A 12,789-nucleotide genomic window follows, 5' to 3' on the forward strand; every position below is an offset into this window, starting at 1 on the left:
AGCCTGGCCATGGCCCCGACGCCAGCGCCGGAACCAACCCCGGGCAGCACCGGCCTCGGTGCGAGCCCCAGTAGAGCCTCAGTGATGGCTCTCTCCGACCCGTCAACACGCTGAACCCAGAAGTGCCCCTCGACACTCAAAACGGTCCCGAGGGGACACGCGACACCCGGTGACCGCCGGCGCAATTGCAATGAAGAAAGGCACACACGAGGCGTCCCAGTCTGTTTGCCTGAGGGGGAGGGGCCTCCCGCAGGACGCAGGGCGCAGGGCCACTTCTCCCCGCCCCCAGGACCTGGTCGCTAGGTGCCAGTTGGGAACTCCATTTCCCAGGATGCAGCTGGGCGCTTCCCTGCAGCCAATGACTGCCAGGGGCATGGCCAGCCCCGCGCAGAAAGGTCAGCTCTTCCCAGTGGGAGGGGCCCGCTGGCTCCAAAGGGGCGGCATCCCTGCGGGCACGCTCCTCCCTCGAGCCCAGCCAGCAACCTCTGGCAGCCGTTAGGTCTGAGCGTGCCTACGCGTTGGGATGGAGAGGACAGGGTCTCTCATCTGTACAGAAGCTCCAGGTTCACACGCCAGGCAGGGCAGCCGCAAGACAGGTAGCAGCTAAAATCGTGTAGGGCATGGAACCTGGCTACTCGGACCACAGGCTGGAGGTTGGATGTTTATTCATGACATACAGCCTATATTACACGACATCTCTAGAGCAGGGGCTGTGAGTCCGAGTGGCCCCTTGCACCTGTCAGCAGCTCCACCTTCCAGGCCAGGCCTGCTGCCCTCACAGCCCAGTTTGCTTGGGCAGGCAGCACAGCAAGCATCGTGGTACAGGCTCAGTTACAGGGCTAGATGAAGCTCTTCTACCTGGAATGATCAGAAGTTCTGCCTCCACTGCAGTTAAGGCCACCAGGATGAAAGCAGAGTCAGGGCTGGGGACGGGTTGGGAAGCGTGAGGTGGGGTAAGAGGGCTTGGGAGAAGATATCCAGAGGGGCCTGATTAGAATAAAAACGTGATCTTGGTTCAGCACTCCCAAAATAAGGGCAAGGTGACTGCAGCAACCACAGAGCTTCCCGAGGAAGAGGACTGTTGCTCCCCACCCCTACCCTTATCCCCACCCCCACCCCCACGCACAAGAGCCGGACCAAAGAGCCCAGGGGACTCCACAGGAGAAGCCCTGCCTGGGCCTGGAAGGCAGGGAGCACGGGGCTGGAACCCAGCCCAGCCAGGTCCTCACTTGTGGGTGTGTAAGCAGGCAGTGAGTGAGTCTCCTCTTCCATGGGGGTCACAGCCTTGGGATTCCCCCTTAGGGCTGGGATGGACCTGGGTGCTCACAGCAGATCTTTCCTGCATGGTGGGTGCCTCAGCTCTGACTGGAGAAAAGGTGGAACTGAGCTTGGCTGATCCCACTCCCACTAGCATGCATTGGAGACCCCAAACCAACTGGACGGGCAGGGGCTGGAGGCACAGCCCCCAGGGTCCATGGGTGTTCCAAAGTCCCCTGAGTTACGGGTTCAGCTGATGTAGACTCGGTGGAAGTCATGGGCACCAAAGGCTGCGTTGCACTTGGGACACTTCCTCTGGCGGGCCTCATAGCGGCCCCGCACGCACTCGAAGCAGAAAACGTGGAAGCACTTGGTAAGCACTGCGTCCTTCTTGCGCGTGTTACAGCAGGGGCAGGTCAACCGCGCCTGGGGCAGGCAAAGGTAGCCGATCAGCTCAGGAACCGTCCTGACGGAGCCCAGAACCCCAGCCGACAGCAGGAGGTGGTTCTGGCTGTGCTATCACACATACAGCCAACTGCATCCAGCTCTCCCATAGCCCTGCAGGGTGTGCATGAGCACTCTACACGAGGGAACTGAGGCTCAGAAGAAGCTGGTCTCAAAGCTACACAGTAGCAGTCTGGATTCCAACCTGGCAGTGGCGGCCAGTGGTCACATGTTCCCTCTCAAGGCCAACAGCCCACGGGCTCAGCCTGGGCCTCTCTGCCCCTGGGCTTCGTCTCTTTCTTCTCTGGAAAACCCCAATCCTGGCTTAAGCCAAATGTCTATTCACCTGCACTCTAGTCACAGGGGGCATGGCAGAGCCGCTAGAAATACGCAGTCTCCACCCTCAACGGGGTCCAGAGATCCTGCTGTGAGTCCCTGGGAGTTTCACAAATCTTTGCTCCTATCCTGATACCTGCCACCAGGTCTCTCTTCCGACCTCAGACAGGAATTCCCTCAACTCAGCATTCACAAACATTCCTCCTCTGCTCGGCTTGAAATCCCAGCCCAGCCACCACCTTCCCTAGCTCTGAGACGCCTACATCAGCATCTGACAGGCTCCAAAGTCTGTCTCCTCTTGAGAAATCCTTCCCTTACCCACCACAGCTGCCTGCAGCTGCCTCTCACCCTTTAAGGCCAAACTGTTTCAAAGGTTTGCGACCCACCTTCCACCCTCTCTTCACTCCAGTTAGCGAGTGTGCAGGTCATCTGTCAGCTGACCTCACCTCCACCTCCACCCGTCTCAGAATCATTCCCATCAAAACTGCCACATCCAAGGGCATCTCTCATCACTCCCTTCATTTGCCCTCTTGGCCGCTCTGGTTCAGCTCACCGCCTCCTCCTTGAAGTGCTTCCCCCATCAACTCCCTCTATGATCATCACTCTCCTTCACCCCAATCCACAGGCTTCTCTCTCCAGCCCATCTTTAAAGCTTTGAGGTTCCTAAGGAGAATGACCTGTCCCTTCTCATGCCACAGACCCTCACTTCTGTTTCTGCCTCAGCTGGTAACCCCCAAACCTGTTCTCCAGACCGGCCTTTGCTTTGAGTGCCTTCCCAGAAGTCCCGCGGGCACCTTGTGCTAACGTCTCTGAACGCTGTCCACCAATCCCCACTCCTGCTCAGTCTTCCCAATCCCACTAAACGCCCCTCTTCATTCACCCAGTTTCTCACATCAGGTACCCAGGAGTTCAGTATTTTTGTCTCCCTCCAATCACTGAATCCAAGCAATTCTGCCTCTTAAGTATCTCCTGAGCCAGTCTACTTGTTTCTCAGTATCAGGTTTTGCCTCAACGATTACAATAGCTTAACAAACGCCCCTGCCTCTAGTCTTTACCCACTTTAACCCAAATCTGACAGCAAATCAGACCACAACACTCTGGTTTAAAACCCTTGCATGTCTCCATGTGGCCAACCTGGTTTACTGCATGTTTGATCCTGTGTCAAATGTTTCAGGTTGACACTGCCCAGTGTTCTCGGGCTGGCTGGTCACTACAAAACCCACATTCTGTCTTCCAAATACAAGGTCCGGCTCTGTCCTCCAGCACCCCTCTCTCAATTAGGGGCCTCACCTCTGCCTTCCCCTTTGCCAGAATCCTCTTGTCCCCATTCCTCACAGCCAACTCGGACTCATCCTTCATGTTTCTTTAGGATGGCATTCCTTCCAGGAAGCCTGCTGACCCCCAGGGCGGTTTAAGAGCCTCCCTTCCCCCGGGGTTCCCACACTGCTGATCACTCAGAGGGGAGAATTACTTGGCTGCCTCCTCCAATACACTGTCAATTTCAAGAGCTCTGAGACAGGTCTAGTTCCAAGCCCTCCCACCCCTGGCCAGGCACTCTGCCTGACCTGCAGTATGTGTACAATTCTTGGTCAGTTGTCTGATTCTCCATAACCGGTTCTGCCCACCTTTTGCTATCCTACCTTATTTCTGGGGTCCCCAGACTACCCACTAGTGCTCCAACCAGCCCCTCATTTAAGATTCCTAGGTTGATGGGCACAACTGAGCCCCACAGCCCCACCTTGTACTCCTTGATCTCCTCCTGGAGGATTTCATCAGCATCTGCATAAACCTCCACCTTCCTCTGCTTCTCCAGCTTGCGCCGCAGTCGTGAGATGTCCTCCTGAGCAGGACAGGGGCGAGGCTGAGTACAAGGGTCTGCATCCTGACCCCCGCCCTTGTGACCTTGTCCCCACCGTGCGCACACCTGAGCTCTCTTGAGGTTGAAGCTCTCTTTCTCGCGAGCGGCCCGGCTCTCTGCCAAGCAAGGCTGAATCTCTCGCAGCCGCGTCTGCACATGCTCCAGCTGCACCTTCAGGTCCTCGGCCAGCTGGGCTGCTTCCACAGCCTGAGGCAGGGAGACAAGGGGGAGGGCACCACTCTCCTGAGCCTCCGGAGTCAGGCACCATGGTCCACAGATGCTTGTGTCAAACCGTCCAGTGATTCTTGCTCCTGGGATTAAGTCCAATTTTCTTCACTGGAGCTGGTCCCTCCTGACCTCTGGACTCATACCTCCTCCTATTCTTCCTCCTTCCGGACACTTTCCTCAGCTGCATAACGCTCTCTCCTGACTCCAAGCTTTCACAGGGCTGTCCCTCTGCTACAACTCCAATACATACGTCTCTCCTGCAACTCCCTCAACTTAAATGTCACTTCCCATTTTTTTATACAGCCACCTTAGTTAGCCTTCACAAGACTTGCTATGATCTGTGATAACACTATTTTATCTCTGGGATTACTGGCTGGCTATCTGTCCCTAAAGACTGGAATTTCCCTCTTCTAATAGGACCCTCTTGTTCCCATGGTCTCCCCAGCACTCAGCATGGGGTCGAGTATATACAGCAAGGGCATGTACACTGCCTAAATTAGGGGTGGGGAATGTTTTTCACCAAGGCCATTTGGAAATTTATAAGATCATTCGCTTAATATCGTTCACTTACTATAAATTTTGTTGCTATGAAAAAAGCTCCTAGATTTACTGAATTTTGAGTTCCGCCTGCAATTGCCTTGGCAGGGCCGGACCAAATAATTTCGCAGGCCTTACACTGATTTTCCCCACCTCTGGCCTAAATGAATGAATGAAACAGGAGGAGAAAAAAAGCCCAGTGGAGAAAGAAACTGAAAATCAATATCCATCTTAAGCCTTTACCACGAACTAGATATTTCTTAGTTTTAATACAACTATGTGACAGGAACCACCATCCCCACTTTACAGGTCAGGATGCGGGTCCTAGAGCCAAGGAGACCACCGAATCCAGGTTCTACTCTTTCTTGAGCAAGTCAGCTGACCTCCTGAGCCTTAGTTTCCTCACGGATAACAAGAGAAACCACCATAGGATTATTATGAGACTGAAATCTGACCAAGTGTGGGGAGTCCTCAGCACAGGGTCTGGAACATAGTAAGAGTCTGAGCCGTGAGCCTGACTCTTCAGCTGGGAGCCAGCATCTTACGTTGCTTCCCCAGCCCGGCCTCACCTTCCTCTTATTGAGCTCCAGGGCCTGGCTGCGCAGCGTCAGCTCCTTCTCCACACCTCCAAGGCTGCCCTGCAAGGCCCGCTCTTTTTCCTCCAGCTTCTGCACGGTCAGCAGCTGGGCATCCACCTGAGGACGGGGTAGGGGTTCAGTGGGGGGAAGCCCCTGCCTCCCCAGCCCCACCCTACAAGCCCAGGGGGGCCATACCTGAGACTTGAGGCCAAGAACCTGCTCGCCCAGCTCGTCCTTCTCCTCCCGCAGCAGCTTGTGAATCTGGTTGGCTTTGATCCGCTCCGACATCAGCTTGAAGTTGGCATCGTCCTTTTCCCGCAACTGCTGTAGCAGCCGCCCGTTTTGCTCCTGCATGTCCTCAAAAGCCTGCCCTGTCACATCCATCTCCGACAGCAGAGCCTCCTCCTCCTGTGTGGGTAAGGGCCGATGGAGCGTGGAAGAGGGACAGGAGGACCGTGGGGAAACCCCAGGAACACGACCAGGCCATCTGCTAGAAGCACCCACGACTGGGGGGGCGGGGGAGGGAGCGGGTAAAGGGAGCCCTAACGTTTAGAAGCAGCAGGACCACAGGAGGCTCACACCTGCTTGGTGGCACCCAACTTGCGCTGCAGGTGCTCTATCTGCTCCTCTGCCTGCCGGATGCGCCTCAGGGCGTCTTCATCTGCAATCTTCTTGCTCTCCCGTCGGTCCCTCTCCTCCAATTCCCGGATACGACTCCGGAGCTCATCGACCTACAGCCGCCAGAAGGAGGGAGCTCTCTTGTCATGGCTTCCTGCTGATCTAGGGCTCTGCTTTGGTCAGAACCCTGTGGGGTAGCCTCTCTACATGCCCCACAAGCCCTACCTGACCTCACCTCGGCCTTGGCCTTGCGCTCAGCGGCCATGAGCTGCACCTTATCCCGCTGCTCCTTGGGCGCTGACTTGTACATGTCCAGCAGCAGCTTCATCTCCTTCTGGCTCTCCTGGGCCTTCCTGGGGGGGCACAGGACGTGGTAAGCAGGGCTGGAGGCCGCTGGGCAGGGGTGGGAAGGAGACAGGAATAGCGCCTCACTTGAGCTCTGCTCGGAGACCTTTAAGGAGTTCTGACTCCTTCCTCTTGGCCTCCTCCACCTTGGCCTTCTCCCGATCAGCTCTTGAAAGTGCTGAGGCTACAGACTGGGCTCCCAGGCCAGGCCCTTCCCGCTCCCGAAGCTCCCGTTTGGGCCTGGCCTCAGGTTCTCGGCTCCGGGAAGAAGGGCCCTGGGACCCGGGGGTTAAGGCCTGGGCATCTTCCTCAGAGGGGACCAGTTCCTCCTTCTTTGCTGAGGAGGTAGTCATGGTGGCAACAGGCACTGACGCTATCTCCTTCCTGGTCTCATGGGCTCCAACAGGGCCTGGCCCGCCCTCTTCTTTCCCTACGGGTGGGACACCGAGGCCAGAGTCCTCTGAGTGGCCCAGATTGGGGATAGAGTGCGTAGAGCCACTGGCCTGGGCCCGGAGCTGCAAAGAACAGGAGAGAACAGGGCTGCGGTGAGATGGTGCTCACTGGGGTCCGGCCAAGGTTTCCCCAGGCAGCACTCTCCTCACCTTGCCGATCTCGGCCTGCACTTCCCGCAGCTTCCGCTTGTATCGCTGGGCATCCCCCTTTAGCTGGTGGTTGTGGTTTTGAAGACTGCTGATCAGATGGCGCATCTCACGGTTGATGGGCCCTAGGGGAGGGTCAGGCACTAACGTCAGACTGGCCCCTGGATTGGGGCCCAACTCTTTAGTGGGGGAAGAGGAGGAGCCATCACTCCCATTATAAAGAGGAGGAAAACCGAAGCCTTATGCAGTATGACCTCATCAAAGTAATGCAGACTTTACAGTATGACCTCATCAAAGTAATGCAGACTTTACAGTATGACCTCATCAAAGTAATGCAGACTTTACAGTATGACCTCATCAAAGTAATGTAGACTTTACTTTGAAGAAAATTCACCCAAAAGTAACTTCACACTGTCTTTGTGTTATTTCTGCTCATGTACATTTTTAAATACTTCCAAATTTCCTTCAAAAGAACAGATAACAGTAAATTCACAAAAGTGAGTTAATCTACTTCTGGATTTTTAAACAAACGTCACCTTCTCAGTAATACATTTCTCAGGCCTCCCCATCCAAAACTGCAACACCCTTTCTCCTAATACTTCCCGTCTTCAATCCATGCTTTATTTTCTTGGCATATTTGTCATTATCTAAACTACATATTCCACATTTTCTTCTCTATTCCTGCCTTCCCCCATTATGACAGTGCTCCAGTGTTTTGTTCACTGGTTAATCCCAAAGCCTAGAACAGAGCCTGGCCATAGGTGGTATTAAATAACTCTTTCCAAAATAAATGAGTTAGCTGAGACAGACACCTGAAGGCCAGAGAGCCATAGGTGGGGCTGGCAGCTCATGTCCTATGCCTGCTCCATCGACCACCTCAGCTGGTTGTTAAATCTTACTGTGCCTTTGAGCCAGGTGGTGTGGTACCTGTTTTCCACAGGGAGATGAGGCTCTGTGACAGGAAGGGTTAAAGCTCTTGCATCTGGATGAGCAGCAGCCCCTCACTAGGGCCCAGGAATCCCAGATAAGGCCCACCTCCACCCTGTCCTCACCACATACCCGCCTGCTCGTTGGCCGCCAGGTTCTGTTCAAACTCGATGCGCAGCATCTCGTACTCCTTGCGTACCTGGGCCAGTGTGTCCTCCAGCTGGATGACCTCTGTGCGCAGCTTCTTCTGCAGCCCCAACTCATCGCTCTGCGGGTTGAGGCATTAAGCACCCACACAATCCCTCTGCTCCCTGGCAAGCCCCCTGCCTTAGGCCTCAGTGGCTTAAGAATTTATTCCCAAGGGACCCCTGGCAGGCATACAGGGACTTAACCCAGGAAAGCCTTAACCCTCAGGGCCTGGCACTTACCCACGGCCCCCACCCGTCTAGGGCCATACCTCCATGTGTTCAATGTGTCTCAGGTGCGAGTTCTTGGTGGCCAGCAGCAGCCCCCGCGCCTCATCCAGCTGGGTCTTCACTTGCAGAGACTCATTGTAAAGCAGTGAGAACTGGGCCTGCAGCATTCGATATTCCCCCGTCTCCCGCACCACCTCTTCAGGAAGACTACGTAGGGCCACCTAAAGGTAGGGATGCCCAAAAGTGATCAGTGAAAGGATTCTGCCCCCACCTTGCGGTCTTAGGCCCTCCCGGCCCCAAATGCCCACCTTGAGGCGCTCATTGGTCCGCACAGCCCCCTGAAGTTCGGCCTGTAGCTTCTCCAGCTCTGTCATGCGGTTATTGGCCAATTCCTGGTTTTCCTCTAACTCCGCATTCAGCATCTCAAACTGTGGGATGGGAAAGGCTGTGGCAGTCCGGGCCAGGCCAGGAGGCACGCTTCCTTCACATAAGCCCCACTCGCGCTCTCCTATGTGTAGCAGTGATGTACTCTGAAGCCCCTGGGACAAGCCAGACCTAAGCACTTTCCTAAGAGCTCCCAGGCAAGTGGAAGTAAACTCAATACTGCGTGGTGAATGCTGGGAACCAAGGCCTGTAACTGACAAGGCGTGAGAGGAGGCTTCCTGGAAGCCCTGAAGAGCAAGCTGAAGGAACGGGAATAGGGCATGGTGATCCCCCACAGCACCAAGAAAGTGTGCAACGGCCAAGAGGTGAGAGCATAGGTAGGACAAGGAATGACAGTGATTAAATGCACTGTCTCAGCAAGGCTCTTCTTCAGCCACACAACTAAGAATTCCAATCGCCCCCAACACTTCCATTTATCTACTGTCTACACTTTCTCCTTGTGGTGCTTATAACCACCTGATGTACTATTTTCCTTACTTCTTGTCAGTTCTCCCGACTAGAACTTAAGCTCCATGAAAGCTTTGGTTTTTGTCTATTTTGTTCTCCAATTAGCTTGCTCCCAGCACAGTGCCTAGCACTTAGTGTTTAGCAATTACCTACTGAACATATTTGTGCATGAATACAACACAGAGCAGCATGCGTGACAGGGAAGGACCTCAGACACCATAATTCTGTGGGGAATGTCAAGGGTAGAGAAAAGATTATGGGAGGGACTGGGAAGAATGATACCTGCTCACCTTCTGCATGCTGAGTGTGATCTGGCCCCCCTGGAAGCCTGAGGAACTCCCAGACACATAGTAGCCAGAGTTGAGCTGTGGAGAGGAGAGAAAGAAAGACAGACAGACAGACAGATGAGTGTGAGGAGAGAACCTAGGGCCCTAGGTACCCAGCCCCTACATCTGACCCAGCACCCTAGCCCCACCTGCTCCAAGGCCTCCGCCAGGTGCTTATTGAGCTTTTGCTCACGCTTGCGCAGCTTCTCAATGTCCCACTGCAGGTCCTCTACTGTCGTCTCCATTTCTAGCACTTTGGTCTCTGCTGAAGTCACTTTATCCTGGAGCTCAGAGTACTGAGAACAACGAAGAGGGCAGATGCTTAAATGAGGAGACTTGGTTCGCTAAGATCCTTGGGTGTCCACCTAACCTAGACCCTGCCCTGGGTCTAATCCCACCCCCAAAATGCAACGCCCACCTCCAGTGAGATACGGTGGTGCTTCTCCTGTAGCTGGGTGGCCAAGTCCTGAAGTCGCCGGTTCTCACGGCCCAGCTCCCGGGTGCGTGCCCGAGCCGCCTCACCAGGGTGCTCACTATCCCCTGGGAAGTCAGGGCTCGGGTCAGAGTCCAGTCCAGGGCAATGGGGAAAAGTGGTAACTCATTCTGGGGTCTGCTCTGTGCCCAGTGTGATCCACCACGACAAAGCTAGGAGTCTTTACCCCCACCGCACAAAGGAGGAAACCAGCTCAGAGAGGAGAGCCATCTGCCCAGAATGCCAAGGCTAGAGTGAGAGAACTAAGGCTTGGGGAAGCCCGTCTGCCTACAGAGCCTGGGCACTTGCTGCTCTGTCTTGTGCAAAGTGCTCCAAAAAAGATATCCCGCCAAAAGGGGTTAGCCCCACTAGAATCCACAACTCCTCTTCTTGATGTCTTTAGAGTTCAACTCCAGAAATCAAAGTTGGAGCCCCCACATACAACCTAACCCTTCCCCGAGAACATGACTGATTTATTCCTTGGGACATTCTGGCTGCCTCTGGGCCAGAGGCATTGAGAAAGGGACAGAATAAAGATGCAAACTGGTATGGAGATCTCTGGGGAGGGGGCACAAGCACTGACCTCCGCTGTATACTCGCTGGCACAGTTCCTCCACCTGGCGCTGCAGGTGGTCTGAGGCCTCCACGACACGGGACACGGCCGCCTTGGAGAACTCCATTTGGCCCTGTAGCTGCAGCTCCACCTCCTCATGACTGCTGGCACCCAGGGCCACCACAAAAGCCAAGGCTGGCTCACTGAGTGGGGGCCGCAGCTGCACGGGCAGGGTCTCTAGGAGGGATGGAGACACTAATGAGGATAACAGCAGTTACGACTCTGAACCAAGTCCCAGACTGAGCCATTCAACACTCTTCGGCTCACTGAGTCAACACAACGACACCTATAGTGCACTGTTATCCCCACCTTGAAATCAAAACAATAGGGATTCAAGAGGTAATTCCCCCAAGGCCACAATGCTCCCGATTATTTCTGCAGGGAAGCCTTCTCAAACTAAATTAGAACCCACACCAGGCCCTGGCTGGGTCACTCGGTTGGTTAGAGCATCAGGTTGTGGGTTTGATCCCTGGTCAGAGCACATACAAGAATCAACCAACGAATGCATAAAAAAGTGGAACAACAAATCTATGATGTTCTCTCTCTCCCTAAAATCAATAAATAAAATAAACCACGCACAAGTGCACACACACTAATTCCTGTTCAGGGGCCCCTACACTTTTAACTTATGATTGACAATCACTTCCTCTCTGATGGCAGAGGCAGTATTTCTTTTTGCTTATCTATGTCTCCTGCAAGTCTAGATCAGTGCCAGACACACAGTCAACACTCAATATTAACACTTTTAACTAAATGAATCTCAAAACATAAAATGCACTATGAACCAAGTCGCTCAGATTCCAAAGCCTGTATTTTGACCCACTGTACTAGCTGCCCAAACATGAAATCAATTTTATGTGCCCATGTGGGAGGGGAGGTAGGGACTCCAGGAGCCCAATATCCAAAGTCCCTTCCTCTCCAGGACCTTTCCCAGGTCCTCGGCTCTGGCCCTACCCCTCAGCTCTGACGGCCCTGGCTCTGTGAGAGGGGTCTCATCACGGGTCGGCCCCTCCTGGGTTCCAGGCGCCTCTGTCCCTGAAGACAGCGCCCCTTGGTTCTCACGGTGTCGAAGAAGCGTCTCCACAGTTTCATCCAGCTGAAGGGAGAAAGCACCAACAATGTTATGAATTCCCCAGGTGCTTCCCAGCAGGAGTCTGAGAGTGGCAACTGGATCAAGGCCAGTCTGCAGGGCAGAGGGGCATCCACCTGGGCCCAGTAGCGATTGACGATGAGGAGCGTGGCGTCGTCGGTGGCCTGCCGCTTCTCCAGCTTCTCGATGCGCTCCCGGAGCTCATCCTCACAAGCCTGTCGCTGCTCCAACCGCTCCGCTAGCTTCTTGTTCTTGAACTGCAAGACCTTCAGGTCCATCTCCTCCTGCCAAGGAAAGCGGGCCCAAGACATCAATCGGAGAGACAGACAGAGGACAGCAAACGCAATGGGTGGGAGGGGGAGCCCCACACTAACAGGATTTACAGGGGCGCGGACACCCACAGGGCGCCTTGGAGGAGGGGCCGCTTCTGTCTCCTCCGAGCCCTTCTCGCAGCCTGTTTTCCTATCTGGAAGGGAGAGCAGACGTCTTGCTCTCGGTTTCTCTCAACAGAGTGTTCTGTAAAGTGGACCCTGCTAAATGTGGGGAACTGGGAATAAGGCTCCGGGCCATTTGGGCGGAGAACAGTGTTGAGGGCGGGAACGAACCGTAGAAGAGATGCCTCCCAGACGAATGGGTTCTATAAGCGTGGTCGTGGTCTTCTCCTCGCGGCTCAACTTCTCTGGGGGCCCCGAGCCCCCGTCGCCGGCGGCGCGTTTGTTGCCGGGCCCAGACATGGCCGCGGCGGCAGGAGCGGTGCAGGGTCTCCCCAGGAACTTCAGGCGGGAGGCGGCGGCACCTCCGTCACCTGCAGAAGACGGAGAGCATAGATATGGACGCGACCGGTGCTCCGCAGCCCCAACCCAGCCCCGCACATACCTGCTGCATCCCGCCCCCACCGCCCGGGCCCCTCACCTGCTGCAGGATCAGCCGAGCGCCGCCATCTTGGATTCACCAGACGTCACCCGGCCTCCCCAGCACAGAGCGCAGGCGCCAGAGGCAATGCCGGATATGGTGGAACTGCATTTCCTGTTTCTATTGGTCGCGCTTTGTCCCTCCTCTCGGGTTTCTCCCGAACTTCTCCTCTTTCTCTCAGTGATTGGCCAGTAGGCGGTTCCTATGGTAACTGACACCACGTCCCACGCCCAGCCTAACGACCTCGCCTGCCTCTTATTAGCAACTTTGGAGAAACGTGGGGGCATTTTGCAATTTATTACGCACGCGCATTCTCTTCTAATTGGCGAGTACATTACTCTT

General features: G+C 55.0%; 1 protein-coding gene across 3 annotated transcripts; it reads right to left on the minus strand.

The window, feature by feature from the left end:
- Nucleotides 1-648: 648 nt before the first annotated feature.
- Nucleotides 649-12,583, minus strand: RNF40 (ring finger protein 40). 3 transcript variants are annotated; one of them, XR_009452472.1, is made up of 21 exons: nt 12,448-12,583; nt 12,141-12,340; nt 11,652-11,819; nt 11,400-11,541; nt 10,416-10,640; nt 9,779-9,900; nt 9,510-9,656; nt 9,325-9,399; nt 8,452-8,571; nt 8,185-8,364; nt 7,860-7,995; nt 6,804-6,925; nt 6,289-6,716; nt 6,092-6,209; nt 5,820-5,969; nt 5,434-5,646; nt 5,230-5,355; nt 3,962-4,102; nt 3,776-3,877; nt 1,230-1,683; nt 649-987 (listed from the first exon to the last, which is right to left on the minus strand). XR_009452472.1 is itself a non-coding variant. In XM_059692244.1 (20 exons), the coding sequence occupies exons 2-20, from the start codon at nt 12,267-12,269 to the stop codon at nt 1,507-1,509; spliced, it is 3,021 nt and encodes a 1,006-aa protein (XP_059548227.1). In that variant the 5' UTR covers nt 12,270-12,340; nt 12,448-12,583; the 3' UTR covers nt 649-1,506. The 3 variants fall into 3 exon arrangements, 2 of the variants coding, with proteins under 2 accessions (XP_059548227.1, XP_059548228.1); XM_059692244.1 differs by having other exon boundaries at nt 649-1,683; XM_059692245.1 differs by having other exon boundaries at nt 649-1,683; nt 10,416-10,622; nt 12,448-12,582.
- Between the last annotated feature and the right edge of the window lie 206 nt (nt 12,584-12,789).

The sequence above is a fragment of the Myotis daubentonii genome, chromosome 4 (assembly GCF_963259705.1).
Source record: "Myotis daubentonii chromosome 4, mMyoDau2.1, whole genome shotgun sequence".
In the NCBI taxonomy this organism is placed as follows: Eukaryota; Metazoa; Chordata; class Mammalia; order Chiroptera; family Vespertilionidae; genus Myotis; species Myotis daubentonii.